Source organism: Bubalus bubalis, chromosome X, assembly GCF_019923935.1.
Source record: "Bubalus bubalis isolate 160015118507 breed Murrah chromosome X, NDDB_SH_1, whole genome shotgun sequence".
NCBI lineage: Eukaryota > Metazoa > Chordata > Mammalia > Artiodactyla > Bovidae > Bubalus > Bubalus bubalis.
The window spans coordinates 105,681,357-105,697,138 of NC_059181.1; the positions used below are offsets into that span (position 1 = coordinate 105,681,357).

At 45.2% G+C, this 15,782-nt stretch overlaps 1 protein-coding gene across 2 annotated transcripts in view; it reads right to left on the reverse strand.

Annotated features, from left to right (window-relative positions):
• Positions 1-15,782, reverse strand: part of GAB3 (GRB2 associated binding protein 3) — an 88,381-nt gene that overhangs the window by 56,646 nt on the left and 15,953 nt on the right. For both annotated transcript variants that reach the window (XM_006041859.4, XM_006041858.4), the window contains exon 2: positions 1,586-1,889. In XM_006041859.4, coding sequence (XP_006041921.2) covers positions 1,586-1,889 — 304 coding nt within the window. The remainder of the gene's footprint in view (positions 1-1,585; positions 1,890-15,782) is intronic.

Here is a 15,782-nt window from a genome sequence, read left to right on the forward strand (position 1 = left end):
TCCAACACCACAGTTCAAAAGCATCAATTCTTCGGCACTCAGCTTTCTTCACAGTCCAGCTCTCACATCCATACATGACTACTGGAAAAACCATAGCCTTCACTAGATGGCAAAGTAATGTCTCTGCTTTTGAATATGCTATCTAGGTTGGTCATAACTTTCCTTCCAGGGAGTAAGCGTCTTTTAATTTCATGGCTGCAATCACCATCTGCAGTGATTTTGGAGCCCCAAAAAATAAAGTCTGACACTGTTTCCCCATCTATTCCTCCTCCAAACAAAGGTGGGGGGAGGCTACAGGGAACAAAAGAGGTCATGGGGGATTTGCCCACCCTCCAACTTCAGGCCAGAACTTTCTGTTTTGTGCCTGGTGCCTTACTCCTTTGTGCTCCCCTTGGCATACTGGGAAACATGTTGTGTATCTACGTTTTAGCATCACTGCCAAATGAGGAAACAGAAGTTACATACGACATGAAACACAAATATGCATCTAATTGCACCCAAGGTAGGGACTAGGCATGAAGAGTGAGCAGCAAGGCTCTGCTGGGTTGCACAGTGTCTTGACAAATTCAGTGCAACTTTGCAAAGAAACTCTGTTGCAGCAAGGGCAACAGACTGCCATCATTTCATTTCCTCTTACTCGAGTGCTCTCAAAGTTCAACGGTGTAATTGAGTAGCTTCACCTAGTAAGCTTGCCTGCGTCGTTTAAAGAAAAGGACTTCGTTGGCAGGAAGCACACACAGCCTCACGTTTGTCTAGAGAGGGATGCAACTCTGACTCTTCCGCGCCACCTAGTGTTAGAATGTGGTTATTTCCGTGGAAGATGATAAAGCACCCAGTTAAGGAGGGAAAAGGTGAAGCAACTGTATGCCATGGGATTTAAGGGTAAGGTTGGCCTGCTAGGCTAAGAGGCTAAAAAAAACGAAGATTCGAAGTCTGTAGTTTGAGGATCAAGGCATGGTGCCAGGGGCTCAATAGCAACATCCACGAAGGGGAGTTAATTGTAACCTTAAGTGCATTATAGCCAGTATATTACATAGAAACGGCAGTGTGTGTGTGTGTCTGTGTGTGTGCGTGTAAAAGAGAGAGCAAGAGTGGCAGACAAAGAGCCACATGGGTCATTTGCTCCCAGTGCCCCAAAATGGTTCAGAGCAAACTTAGAACTCATTTCCGTTGCAGAGACCTTGAGCCACTTGGACGTAAGCAGAAACCTTCCCTGCGTGTGACAGGCAGCCTACTTCTTTCTTTCTAAAATTTAGCACTGAACAACACAATAGGCAACAGAAAACCTGGAGTTCCTAGAATTTTTTTAAAGACAGCAATATTTGATATTTCTAGAAAACCCGGCAGCAGCAGTGTGGGGAAAATCAGAGCTGTACAGAACGTCCCCACCCACATTGTGCTTTCTCTGCCTGCGTGTCCTGATGATGGCAAAGCCACTGGCCGGCTTTGAAGGGACCAAAGTGGCTCCTCACGCTCTGTGGGCAGTTCCCGGGCTTGGCCACCCAGTTCCCCTACCCCCCTGGCGCACTTGGGGCCAACACCTTTGCCTCAGCCTCCCGACTCCCCACCCTGAGTTGGCTCTTACCTCCTCTGTCCTCCAGGTGGCCGAGGTTGCAGACCTGACTGATGCTGTGCACCCACACCTGCATCTCTTCCTCCGTCTTGGCCACCAGATAGAACGTGCGAGACGTGGTCTTGACAATGAACACGAAGTGGTTCTGGAATTCCTTGCGAACGAAGCCCGGGCCCGCATGCTTCCAGACGGCGCATTCGCTGAGGTCAATGGTGCGGATGGGCTTGCTGGCACGCTGGCTGCGGTAGTACTCCAGCACGTCGCGGTCGCCACTCAGCCGGCCCCGCCGCAGCACGAACCAGCGCCGGCGCCAGGCCTGCGGGAGAGGCAAGTGGACATTGGCCCCCGTGATAGGAAGCCCCGGAGCACACTCGGCCTCTTCCACTTTTCCCGTCGGCCATCGTGGTGGGGGGTAGCCATGGGAGTCACGCCGCCAAGTCGAGTAGAAATATGCACTCATCACAAAGGCATGCAACACAAATTTACGGGCACCCATGCTTTAAAAAATTTTAGGGACTTCCCTGGTGGTCCAGTGGATAAGACTCCGAGTTCCCAATGTAGGGAACCCAAGTTCGATCCCTACTCTGGGAACTGGATCCCACAAGCCACAACTAAGTGTCCTCACCCCACAACTAAGACCCAGCACAGCCAAATAAAAAAAAAAAAAAAAAAAGAAAGAAAACTTTAATAGTGAAGGGCAGGAAGGAAGCTTTCTTACCCCTATATACCTCAATCCAGTGCGACCTAACCTAGTCGTTGAACTTGTAGAGGATTGCTCAACAAGAAAGGGAAAATCATACACATTGGCGAGGAGAGCAGATTATCATTAGCTTAAGTTAATGACTGTCTAAATTATACCAATGGATGTGAACTCGAGGGAGGGTGCAAGGATCAGAAAATGTGAAGTAAAAGAAAATCAGTACTGTGAAGTAGAGAGATGGGTAGTGCCAGCAATTCTTTACAGATGTTTTTTTTTTCTTTTAATTGGAGGCTAATTACTTTACAATATTGAATTGGTTTTGCCATACATCAACATGAATCTGCCACGGATGTACATGTGTTCCCAATCCTGAACCCCCCTCCCACCTCCCTCCCCACACCATCCCTCTGGGTCATCCCAGTGCACCAGCCCCAAGCATCCTGCATCCTGCACCAAACCTGGACTGGCGATTCGTTTCCCACATGATATTATACATGTTTCAGTGCCATTCTCCCAAGTCATCTCCCCCACCTCCCTCTCCCACAGAGTCCAAAAGACTGCTCTATACATCTGTGTCTCTTTTGCTGTCTCGCATACAGGGTTATCATTACCATCTTTCTAAATTCCATATATATGCATTAGTATACTGTATTAGTGTTTTTCTTTCTGGCTTACTTCACTCTGTATAATCGGCTCCAGTTTCATCCACCTCATTAGAACTGATTCAAATGTATTCTTTTTAATGGCTGAGTAATACTCCATTGTGTATATGTACCACAGCTTTCTTATCCATTCATCTTCTGATGGACATCTAGGTTGCTTCCACGTCCTGGCTGTTATAAACAGTGCTGCAATGAACATTGGGGTACACGTGTCTCTTTCAATTCTGGTTTCCTCAGTGTGTATGCCCAGCAGTGGAATTTCTGGGTTGTATGGCAGTTCTATTTCCAGTTTTTTAAGGAATCTCCATACTTATCATAAAGCAGGAGACACTTCTGCAACCACCACCTAGGTCAGCATTCCTCCATCAAGGAACTGAGATGCCCTCGGGGACATCTGAAGATAGCCCTGTGCTGCCAGTCAAGAAGGCTGGGGGCATGGAGGGTGCACACTGTCTGGCCTAAAGCAATCCTCTGTGCCCTCTTGAGAAACACCATAATAGGAAGGAACTTCCCTTAGTGCTATAGGAATCTGGGAAACAGCCAAATCTTGAGGTCAGATGATTAGGTAAAGTTGAGTCCAGGCTCAAAAAAGAAAAGAAACCAGAGCTGAAATAGGGCAGGCTGCTCCACAGGCCACTGCAGTGTCATTTGGGCCTGACACATTGAGAAGGCCACCAGCTTTGGCTTTGACTAGGGTGGCGGGGCAGGGGGAGAGAAGCCCCGTGTGGGGTGTTCTCAGCTCCCTCCCTGCCCAGGGGCTGCAAGATCTGAGGCAACAGAGAATTTGATGAGGTGCTGAATGGTGGATATGACCTGCAATCAGGGCTCAGAATGGAAAGCCCCTTTGATGCTGGGCAAGAGGCAGAATCAGAAGGGGAGGGGGGGAGGCAAGCAGTCACCCCACGTGAGGTTGGGACAGGGAAAAGGAAACAGAACCTGGCAGGTAAGGCCTGGCTAGGGTCTGCCTTTAGGGATGGTGTAAAGCACTCAGGAGGAAAAGGGGACGACAGAGGATGAGATGGCTGGATGACATCACCGACTCAGTGGACGTGAGTTTGAGTGAACTTCGGGAGTTGGTGATGGACAGGGAGGTCTGGCGTGCTGTGATTCATGGGGTCACAAAGAGTCAAGAGTCGGACACAACTGAGCGACTGAACTGAACTGAACTGAAAGCGCTCAGGAGACATCTGGCCCCTTGGAAGAGGGACAAAGCAGTGTAATTAAGTGCTTGTTTTTAAGACGACAGAAATAACAGCATTTGTGTAGGCTTATGGGAGTCATGGAAGAAGAAGCATTAATGATTGGAGAACTTTCTGTCACAAAAACCTGGGACTGGATAGCATGGAGCCCCTGACCGCGAGAGGAAGCTCCAGCGTCACTGTCAGGATGAGAGAACGCCCTGGGGCGCCAGGGGTACCCCAAACTTTCCAAAGGCCACTTTGGTGGGGAAATGTGAAGAGGAACTTTGTTGTACTTCCCAAAAAATGTTTCTAAAAGAGGAAGTCAAAGTGGAGGCTGAAACAAGTTTCAAGTTAACTGCTGTTTGTTTTGTAGAAACCCATTTCTTAGCCTTGAATAACTGTTGGTGGGCTGGGGCTGGGGAACACGATTAGGGCTCACCAAGTAGCTGGGGTGCTGAGGGAGGGGGAAGAGACAAAACGGGAAGATTTCAATCCCACGAAGGAGCACTCTGCTAGGAGAAGGACACAGACATTCGTTCAGCAATTATCTGTTGACATCCTAACAGGCTGGCCAGTGGGCAGACACGGGGGGGAATGGAGGTGAACCAGCCATTGAACAGACCCTGCCACTCAGTCTTGTGGGCAACAGAGGAAATGGGCACATGGGATAAACAGACAATTTCTGTCAGCAAGATCAGCGCTATGAAAAGGGAGAGCTAAGATACTATGGGCATACCCAGGAGACCTCCTTCAGGTAGATGTGGTGGCCAAGCTGAAAGTAAAGAAGGGCCAGGATGCAGCCACATCCAGCACAGTCTGTGTGTGAAACTTACGAGCACACCCTCCCTCGAGTTGTTAATCTCTGCCCAAGACTTGTGATAATACAAAAGCTGAAATGACACTTTCTTGGAGCATTTTACTAAGTAGGTGGGACCAGGCTTCTAGAAGTGAAAGATGCATGACAAAGACCTTTAAAAAGCAGTCAGCCAGCACTGAAGTGAAGCTCTTCACAGGGACACAGTTCTGCAAAGAACTTATCGAAAGAACTCAGGGGTCAAGATGAAGACACTCCCATTGGACAAAGATGGAGCAATTCAAGCTTTAATAAATTGTAATAATCACAGTGGCTTGAAATCCATCAAATATATTTAAACCTGAGAGTTCATCATGATATTAAAAAAGAAAAAGAATGTGTCGTCCTCAGAGCAGGTGAGGGAACCACTTCATGATCTTTTCACAAATGTATGCTGACTAATAAAGGAAAACCAATGATACAATTAGAATCTCACCATTTTGCTTGCCGCAGTGCATTCGCAAGCAGCGGTGTTCGCCCTCAACAGTTGCTAACTTATGAAGAGGAATATGCAAATGTGAAAGTTCCACCCACGAAGCTAGACTGTGGGAAATTCTGTGGTCAAAGGCCCAGGTTCTTCAACAGATAAATGACAAGAAAAAGAAGGGCCAAGAGGATCTATGGAGTAAATGAATCTTAAAAGATAAATCAAAAATTTTCTGTGGGCTTATTTTTTATTGAAGTGTAGTTTATTTCTGATTTTCTGTTAATTTCAGGTGTATGGCACATAGATTCAGTTACACATCTATATATATACATATATATTCTTTTTTAGATTTGTTTACATTATAGGTTATTATTAATATAAGATATTGAATATAGTTCCCTATGATATACAGTAGATCTTTGTTTCTTTTATGTATAGTAGTCCGGACCTGCTAATCTCAAACTCCTAATTTATCTCTCTCCTGCCCTATCCCCTTTGGTAACCATAAGTTTGTTCTTTATGTCTCTGAGTCTGTTTCTGTTTTGTAAATAAGGTCATTTGTATCATCTGTTTAGATTCCACATATAAGTGAGGTCATATTATATTTGTCTGTCTTTTTCTGACTTCCTTCACTTACTATGATAATCACTAGGTCCATCCATGTTGCCGCAAATTGCATTGTGGCACTCTTTTTTTATGCCTGAGTAGTATTCTTTTGTATTATTGTGTCTAGGGGATGCCCTTTTGAGTAATAAAAAATTAAAGAATGCAAAGAAGAGATGTGTCTACATGTCAGGATAGTAGTCACATATGGGGAACAGGAGAAGGTTGTGGTTCAGATGGGGTACATGATGAGGCTCCAGCAGTGGGTGGCAAAGTTATTTTTCAAGCGGTTGGTGGTTACAAGGGGAGGGTGCGGTCATCTAAGAAAAATTCATAAAGCTATACATTTGCCCTATGTGGTTTGCTATATTTGTGTTTTCTTTGACAATAAAAAGGATTTTAAAACAATTCCTCTGGACAGGGCATGTTCATGGATGTGTTCACTGTGTGCCAGGCATGGGAGGGGCTGCTAGCTCTTCCCATGGGGAGAGATTCACATTTCACAAGGGCAGGATCGCAAACTCCACAGCAAAACTTTGTCACCTTGAAAGTAACTTGTAAAATGACATGGGATTGTTGGCCCCCAGGGCACCAGGCATCACATTCCCCCACTGTACCCCACTGGGCCCTGAGGGCTCCTCTAGCTCTGGCCATGAAGGATCTATTTCCCATCAGCCTTTCCTGCCACAGCCACTAAGGTGACTCATTACCACCCTACCAGCATTATCTCCACAACAAAAACCTGCAACATCCTGTAACATTGTGGAAAAGTGTTTGTGCTCATTTCTCAGATGTGAAGGAGGTGAAACTAAACTCCTCTAGAAAGCTGTGATGCAGATCACAGACCTGTTGATTTGCCTGGAATTGGTTGGGGAATAACTGGATCTAATCCCTCTGATAATGAAAGTTATGTGCTGTCTTCAACCATCTTCAATACAACTTGCTGATTCTGTTTACAAACACCTCCTGGTTGGTTTCTTGATAGAAAGGGACACCCAGGTTAAACAAAGGTGCAAGTGATTGCAAGGCTGAGGCAGGCACTGTGCAGTGGCAGCCTTGGTTATCCAGGAAAGAAGGACTGAGACTCGAATCTGAATTTCCCTGTTATGGACTGAAGTGTCTCCTGCCTCAAAATTCCAATGTTTAAGTCCTAGTGCTCAGCACCTCAGAAGGTAACCTTATTTGGAGACAAGGTCTTTACAGAGGTAATCCAGTTAAAATAAGGTCTTTGGTGTAGCCCTAATGTAATATGACAGGCACATTTATAACAGGGGACACTTGGAGACACAGACATGCATGGAGTAAAGATGATGTGAAGACTCAGGGCACTGACAGCCTCTCCAATCCCAGGAGAAAGGCCGGGAACACACCTTCCCTCATGGACATCAGGAGGAACCAACTCTCCTCATGCCTGGATTGTGGACTTCTGGCCTCCATGACTGGGAAATGATACGTTTCTGTGGCTTAAAACTACCCAGTTTGTGGTACTCTTACAGCAGCCCCAGGAACCTAAGACATTCCCCCACTTTTATTCTGCATCTGAACCACCTGGGAGAACTTCCACTTCTAGCCACATTGGTGTGCTTAGCCCTGAACTTGCCCCCACCCACAAAACCAACTAGAAAACTAGACCAAATATATGAATCCAATGACTTCTGACATTGAGCAACAGTCAGCTGTGGTGTATAGGAGAAGAAAACAATGTGACTGAGTCTCAGACTCTAGCATTCTAGCTCACAGCCTGTAAGCCTGTTTCTAACTGATGGTATAGGGAAGGGGCTCCCAACAGACCATGGCAATCTGGCCAAGTTGGGAAAGACAGTTCAGCATTCTGGAGGGTTGAGGTAGCTGGGAATCAGTAGGGAGAGGCACCAAAGACAAGGGTATTGGGTAAAGAGCTCCTGAAGTCCACATGGGAATTCCTTTATGGGACAGTGGCTGAATACTAACACCCCATGTTAAGTTCAGTCATTCAATTGTGTCCAACTCTTTGTGACCCCTTGGACTGCAGCACGCCAGGCCTCCCTGTCCTTCACCATCTCCCAGAGCTTGCTCAAACTCATGTCCATCGAGTCGGTGATGCCATCCAACTATCTCATCCTCTGTCATCCCCTACTCCTCCCACCTTCAATCTTTCCCACCATCAGGGTCTTTTCCAATGAGTCAGCTCTTTACAACAGGTGGCCAAAGTATTGGAGTTTCAGCTTCAGCATCAGTCCTTCCAATGAATATTCAGGACTGATTTCCTTTGGGATATACTGGTTTGATCTCCTTACAGTCCAAGGGACTCTCAAGAGTATTCTCCAACACCACAACTCAAAAGCATCAATTCTTCGGTACTCAGCTTTCTTTATGGTCCACCTCTCAAATCCATATATGACTACTGGAAAAACCATAGCTTTGACCAGACGGACCTTTGTAGGCAAAGTAATGTCTCTGCCTTTTAATATGCTGTCTAAGTTGGTCATAGCTTTTCTTCCAAGGAGCATGGGTCTTTTAATTTCATGGCTGTAGTCACCATCTGCAGTGATTTTGGAGCATAAAAAAATAAAGTCTCTCACTGTTTCCATTGTTTCCCCATCTATTTGTCATGAAGTGATGGGACCTGATGCCATGATCTTTGTTTTTTGAGTGTTGAGTTTTAAGCCAGCTTTTTCACTCTCCTCTTTCACTTCCATCAAGAGGCTCTTTAGTTCCTCTTCGCTTTCTGCCATAAGGGTGATGTCATCTGTGTTTCTGAGGTAATTGATATTTCTCCTGACAATATTGATTCCAGCTTGTGCTCCATCCAGCCCTGGCATTTCTCATGATGTACTCTGCATATAAGTTAAATAAACAGGGTGACAATATCAGTCTCCTTTCCCAATTTGGAACCAGTCCATTGTTCCATGTCTAGTTCTAACTGTTGCTTCTTAACCTGCATATAGATTTCTCAGGAGGCAGGTAAGGTAGTCTGGTATTCCCATCTCCTGAGGAATTTTCCACAGTTTGTTGTGATCTACACAAAGGCTTTGGCATAGTCAATGAAGCTGAAGTAGATGTTTTTCTGGAATTCTTTTACTTTTTCAATGATCCCACGGCTGTTGGCAATTAGATCTCTGGTTCCTCTGCTTTTTCTAAATCCAGCTTGAATATCTGGAAGTTCTCAGTTCATGTCCTGTTGAAACCTGGCTTGGAGAATTTTGAGCATTACTTTGCTAGCGTGTGAGATGAGTGCAACTTGTACAATCTTTGACATTGCCCTTCTTTGTGATTGGAATGAAAACTGAGCTTTTCCAATCCTGTGGCCACTGTTGAGTTTTCCAAATTTGCTGGCATACTGAGTGCAGCACTTTCACAGCATCATCTTTTAGGATTTGAAACAACTCACCTGGAATTCCATCACCTCCACTAGCTTTGTTCATAGTGATGCTTCCTAAGGCCCAGATGACTTCTCACTCCAGGATGTCTTGCTCTAGGTGAGTGTGAGTGATCACACCATCGTGATTATCTGGGTTGTGAAGATCTTTTTTGTACAGATCTTCTGTGTATTCTTGCCACCTCTTCTTAATATCTTCTGCTTCTGTTAGGTCCATACTATTCCTGTCCTTTATTGTGCCCATCTTTGCATGAAATGTTCCCTTGGTATCTCTAATTTTCTTGAAGGGATCTCTAGATTTTCCAGTTCTATTGTTTTCCTCTATTTCTTTGCATTGATCACTGAGGAAGGCTTTTTTTATCTCTCCTTGCTATTCTTTGGAACTCTGCATTCAGATGGGTATATCTTTCCTTTTCTCCTTTGCCTTTAGCTTCTCCTCTTTTCTCAGCTATTTGTAAGGCCTCCTCAGACAACCATTTTGCATTTTTGCATTTCTTTTTCTTGGGATGGTCTTGATCACTGCCTCCTGTATAATACCATGAACCTCCATCCATGGTTCTTCAAACACTCTATCTATCAAATCTAATCTCTTGAATCTCATTGTCACTTCCACTGAAGGGATTTAATTTAGGTCATACCTGAATGGTCTAGTGATTTTCCCTACTTTCTTCAATTTAAGCCTGAATTTTTCCTATAAGGAGTTCATGATCTGAGCCATAGTCAGCTCCCAGTCTTGTTTTTACTGACTCGAGAGCGTCTTCATCTTTGGCTGCAAAGAATATAACCAGTCTGATTTCGGTGTTGACCATCTGGTCATGTTCATGTGTAGAGTCTTCTCGTGTTGTTAGAAGAGGGTGTTTGCTATGACTAGTGCATTCTTTTGGCAAAACTCTTAGCTTTTGCTCTACTTCATTTTGTACTCCAAGGCCAAACTTGCTTGTTACTCCAGGTATCTCTTAAATTCCTATTTTTGCATTCCAGTCCCCTATGATGAAAAGGACATCTTTTTTGGTGTTAGTTCTAGAAGGTCTTGTAGGTCTTCATAGAATCATTCGATTTCAGCTTTTTCAGCATTAGTGTTTGGGGCATAGACTAGGATTACTGGGATACTGAAAGATTTGCCTTGGAAATGAAGAGAGATCATTCTGTCATTTTTGAGATTGCATCCAAGTACTACATTTCAGACTCTTTTGTTGACTATGAGGGCTACTCCATTTCTTCTAAGGGATTCCTGCCCACAGTAGTAGATATAATGGTCATCTGAGTTAAATTCACCCATCCCAGTCCATTTTAGTTCACTGATTCCTAAAATGTCAATGTTCACTCTTGCCATCTCCTGTTTGACCACTTCCAATTTACCTTGATTCATGGACCTAGCATTCCAGGTTGCTATGCAAATTGTTCTTTAGAGCATCAGACTTTACTTTCATCACCAGTGACATCCATAACTGGGCATTGTTTTCACTTTGGCTCCATCTCTTCATTCTTTCTGGAGTTATTTCTCCACTCTTCTCCAGTTGCATATTGGGCACCTACCAACCTGGGGATTTCATCTTTCAGTGTCCTATCTTTTTGCCTTTTCATACTCTTCATGGGGTTCTCAAGGCAGGAATACTGAAGTGGTTTGCCATTCCCTTCTCCAGTGGACCACATTTTGTCAGAACTCTCCACCATGACCCATCTCTCTTGTATTGCCCTACATGTCATGGCTCATAGTTTCATTGAGTTAGACAAGGTTGTGGTCCCTGTGATCAGTTTGGTTAGTTTTCTGTGATTACGGTTTTCATTCTATCTGCCCTCTGATGGATAAGGATAAGAGGCTTATGGAAGCTTCCTGATGGGAGAGACTGACTATGGGGGAAAATGGGTCTTGTTCTCATGGGTGGAGCCATGCTCAGTAAATTTTTAATCCAATTTTCTGTTGATAGGCGGGGCTGTGTTCCCTCCCTGTTGTTTGGCCTGAGGTCAAACTATGATAGGGGTAATGAAGGTAATTTTGACCTCCTTCAAAAGGACTTGTGCATGCATTGTTGTATTCAGTGCCCCTAACCCTGCAGCAGGCCACTGTCGACCCATGCCTCCACCAGAGACTCCTGGACACTCACAGGCAAGTCTGGTTCAGTGTTTTGTGGGGACACTGCTCCTTTTTCCTGGCTCCTGGTGAACACAAGGTTTTATCTGTGCCCTCCAAGAGTCTCCCAGTCCTGTGGAAGTTCTGTGATCAAATCCCTCTGGCTTCCAAAGTCAAATTCCCTGTGGGTTCTCAGTCCATTTGCTGGATACCCAGGTTGGGAAATCTGTTGTAGATCCTAGAACTTTCTTAACAGTGCCAGAATTTCTTTGGTATAATTGTTCAATCCATGAGGTGAATCCAAAAACAGTTACTGGACACCCAGAAACTGATCAACTACCAGAGCTCACACAGGGATGGGAGAGGTTCAGACCAGCTAGGATGGAGAAACCTGAAACATTCAGGAGAGACTTAGAGTCAGGCCTCAGTATAGGTTCATCTCATCCTCCCCTGAGAAAGTTTAAGAAGCAGACTTGGAGTGACCAAACCAATGTTTATGTTACTGAATTGACTGCCAAACAAAACTCAACACTTTTTAAAGGAAGACAAGAAAACCCAGACACTCAACAATATAATATTTATGATGTAAAGCCTCCTCCAAATTACTAGAACTGCAAAGAAGCTGGAAACTGTGTCTCATATTAGGTGAAAATCAGAGAACTAAAAATGACAGGGATGATGGAATAAGCAGACAATATTTTTAAAACAGCTCTTACAGTGTTTGACATTTAAAGGAAAACATGTACATATGAGAAGAGAGATAGAAGGTACAGACAAGAACAAAATGGAACTTGTGAAGATACAAATACAATATCTGAAATGAAAAATGCACTGGATGTGCAGAACAATATCTTAGACCTCAGAGAAGTGCTCAGTGAACTGGAAGCACATTTTTAGCACTTTCCTGGGAAGAAGTGAATAGACTCCCAAGGGATCTGCTAAAAACACACATTCCTGGATCTCACATCCGGGGTGGTTAGGAGTCCAAGGCCGTCTCATGAAACACCTCGAAGTCACCTGCTTCTAGCTCAGAGAACATGTATTACCAACCAAGCGGAATACATCAATCTCTGAACCACAGTCTCAAGGATGCACTGTTTCAACACTGAATGTCTATCCTTTTATCAGTTTTGAACCCCTTAGAGAATATGATGAAATTCATTCACCTTCTCTCATCAGAAACATGCATGCGTGCATACGCGCGCATGCACACACACACCCAGACACACACGCACACACTGTTCTGGATGGCCTTCCTTCATTTAATTGCCATGCTTTCCCTCACTGGCCTCACCTAGTAGCATTTCTCAGAGGGACCCTTTCTTCACTCTTCACATCCAAACTGTGTGCATGGCCTGCTGACTGTACTTTCACCTCTCCATGTTACCCTGCTACAGCTGCCCTGGTCTTAGGCCCCCCAGAAATTCATTCTTGACACAGAACTCAATGGTCTTTAAAAACATCAATCCACTCATGTGGCTCCCTCGATTTGCCCTTTCCAAAGGCCCTCTAAACCTTATAATAATATCCACCCCCTTGAAGCTGGCCTGGAGCCTCCTCCTGGACCTAACCCTACACTCCTCTCCCTCTTCAGCTCCACCACTCTGGTTATTTCACACAGTTCCTTCTGCTGTTCCTGAACAGGTCAAATCTCATTCCCACCTTGGGGCCTTTGCCCTCCCTGGTCCTTCTTCTCAGTATAGTCTTTCACCAGATTATCTGCATGCCTGTCATTCAGATTTCAGCTTCCCGTTGCTGAAACCATAACTTAATTGTCATCATCTCAGAGCAACCTTCTCTGATCATTCAAGTCCAAGTGGCTGCACATCACTTTACATCTTAGTTCCAAACACACTACTTTCAATATCTACTATTTCTCTTTCCTGTCTGTTTGAGGATGGGTGTCTGGCCCCCACGCCAATCCCCAGTCCCCTACAGAGGCCTTGTTGTCTTGATTACTGCATTAACCTCTGCTATGTGGCAAAGAAGAGTTGCTCATAGTTGCTGAGTTAATGAATTTCATACATGATTTTAGGGTGCCCTGGACCTAGGTTTAAAACACTAGTCTTGAGAAACATGACTAGCTTTGTGGTTTCATAACAAACCTCATTGCCAGCATTCATTCATCACATATTTATGTACAAGGAACTGGAGTTGTGATGGGGAATCAGACAGACAAGGTCTCAGCAGTCAGGCAAGGTGCGGTCGGAGCCTTTTAACTCAAATACAGCAAATGCTCCACATTTGGTGCATTTGCAAATGCAACACACAGATATGGCAGTGTGTTGTTCAAGAGTAAATTGGGGTGCCAGCTACACATGCCTAACATGAGCTTTTCTCAGCTAATAAAAGAAGCTCTCAAGACTGAGATTACCATAGACAAAAGTTCGAAGTCTGAGCACTTTATTCCTGCACTCGATTCTATTTGCACAATGAAATAAACCTGGCTGGGTTAGAGCAAGCTTCACTTCTGTGACTCCAGAATTCACTCCAATAAAATTGAAGTGGCTTGTCTGGATTGTATCCATTGTTGAAAGACACTGAAATGAACGGAGAAACATCCTGAGTCTCTGAGGCTGTAAAGAGACACCTTTGATTTAAACTGCCTTTCTGGCCAAAGTGATTACTGTCCCTTTGTTTCAGCGGAATTGGCCCCCTGCCCCCTCTGCAGCGGTGAAATCCCAAAGCTATGAAATCATTTCCTCTGCATGTGCACAGGACCGGTCAGCAAGCTGCCTGCATCGCCTGCCTTTCCAACCCGGGCTGAGGGAATGAAACCTCCATCAAGCTGCACTTTGAGCTGTGGGTTTGTATCCTTCACTATCCCTGTCATCTGAGCCAGAGCAGTTTTCAACTCCAGCTGGTCAAGGAACTGCTTGGGCTTCCTCCCCCTTGGACCCCTGGATGGGCTCCATGCTGCCTGCCCTGGCCCGAAGTGTCCAGAGCTCCGGGATCTGGGGCTCAGACTCCAAAATCTGAGTCTGTTCTGATTACTTACACGTGTTGGGCTTCTGAGCTGCTCTCACACAGGCCTTATCTGTCATGCTGCAGGAGGTGCCTCGATTAGAGGGGGACACACAGAAAGATGCTGCCAAGGATCTGTGGGCGACAAGGCCCTGTTCTAGTGGGCAAAGAGTTCAACATTTCTCACCACTACACATAAAGAGAGGTACACAGTTGGAAGGGGAACTCATTTGAGGTGCATGAGAAGTTATGTGCAGAAGAAAGGAACTCTAGGAACCAAGACCCGGCCAATGACCATCAGCTGGTCTCCAACTCACCCTGGGACTCTGGCCTATGCCCATTCTAGCCCATGTGCTCTGTGATGGCAGGAGCCTCCTCTGTCTCGGTCCCTGAAGTACTTCCAGCATCTTTAATAGTCTTAGTCTACACACACAATCAGTGCATCGTGCTGGACCAGGTGATGGACTCGGGGGATGGCTGGTTGGAAAAGCTTAACAGGAGGAATCCTTGTGTTGGAAGAGATCTTTCTGTTTCTTGCAGTTGTGGTCACCGGAATCTATGTGTTATGATGAAACCACAGTGAAACACACATACATGTCTATACACACAGACGCACGCAAGTCTGAAGTGAAACCTACAGCAGCTCCTGTTTCTTTACAATCTCCTGGGGATGGAGGTTTCTAAATCAGTTGACAAAAAAAAGATGTTCAATGCAAAAGAAGTCAAGAATGTACAGAAAAGGAAACCTACAAGAAGTGGGGCACATCAAAAGCACAAAATAAGATGCTTGATTTCAATCATTGCATCCAGGGGAGCCATACTCAATGGGCTGGTGAAAACACATTTATGCAATGGGCCGGGTACAGCGGAGGCAGAGATGAGCAGGTGCTCAGAATCCCCTGAGTGGAACAAGGGCCAACGAGCTTGCAGTGATGGCATTTCCTTCTAAGGTTGTCAGCTTTTATGTATAATCCTGTGAAGTGGTCAAGGGCAGCTAATTTTCCAGAAAAAGAAGCTGGTCCTCAGAGAGATAGAGGGTCTTGTTCACAGCCCTCCCTTTCAAGGACATGGCTCTATGTAATCGAAGAGACTGAATTCTAGTTAGTTGAAATTAAAGAAGAGGGAAAATAGAGCCACAGTTGGAGGAGGGTACATGCCTACTTGCATTGGTTGGTGACCCAGGAATGCATCTATTCCAACATGAGGATTCCTCCTGTTAACCCTTCACCAGCTGCTCCTGGTCCCCTGGCACTTCAGCGAGAGGGATTTGGGTGGAACCAGGGTGATGGAGCACGTTACCTCAAGGTCACATGTTAGACTGCTTTCCGCTGACTATCCTGTCATATGGAACTGTCAAAGCCATTTCCCTTGATCTAGCTCTGGAGTGTAC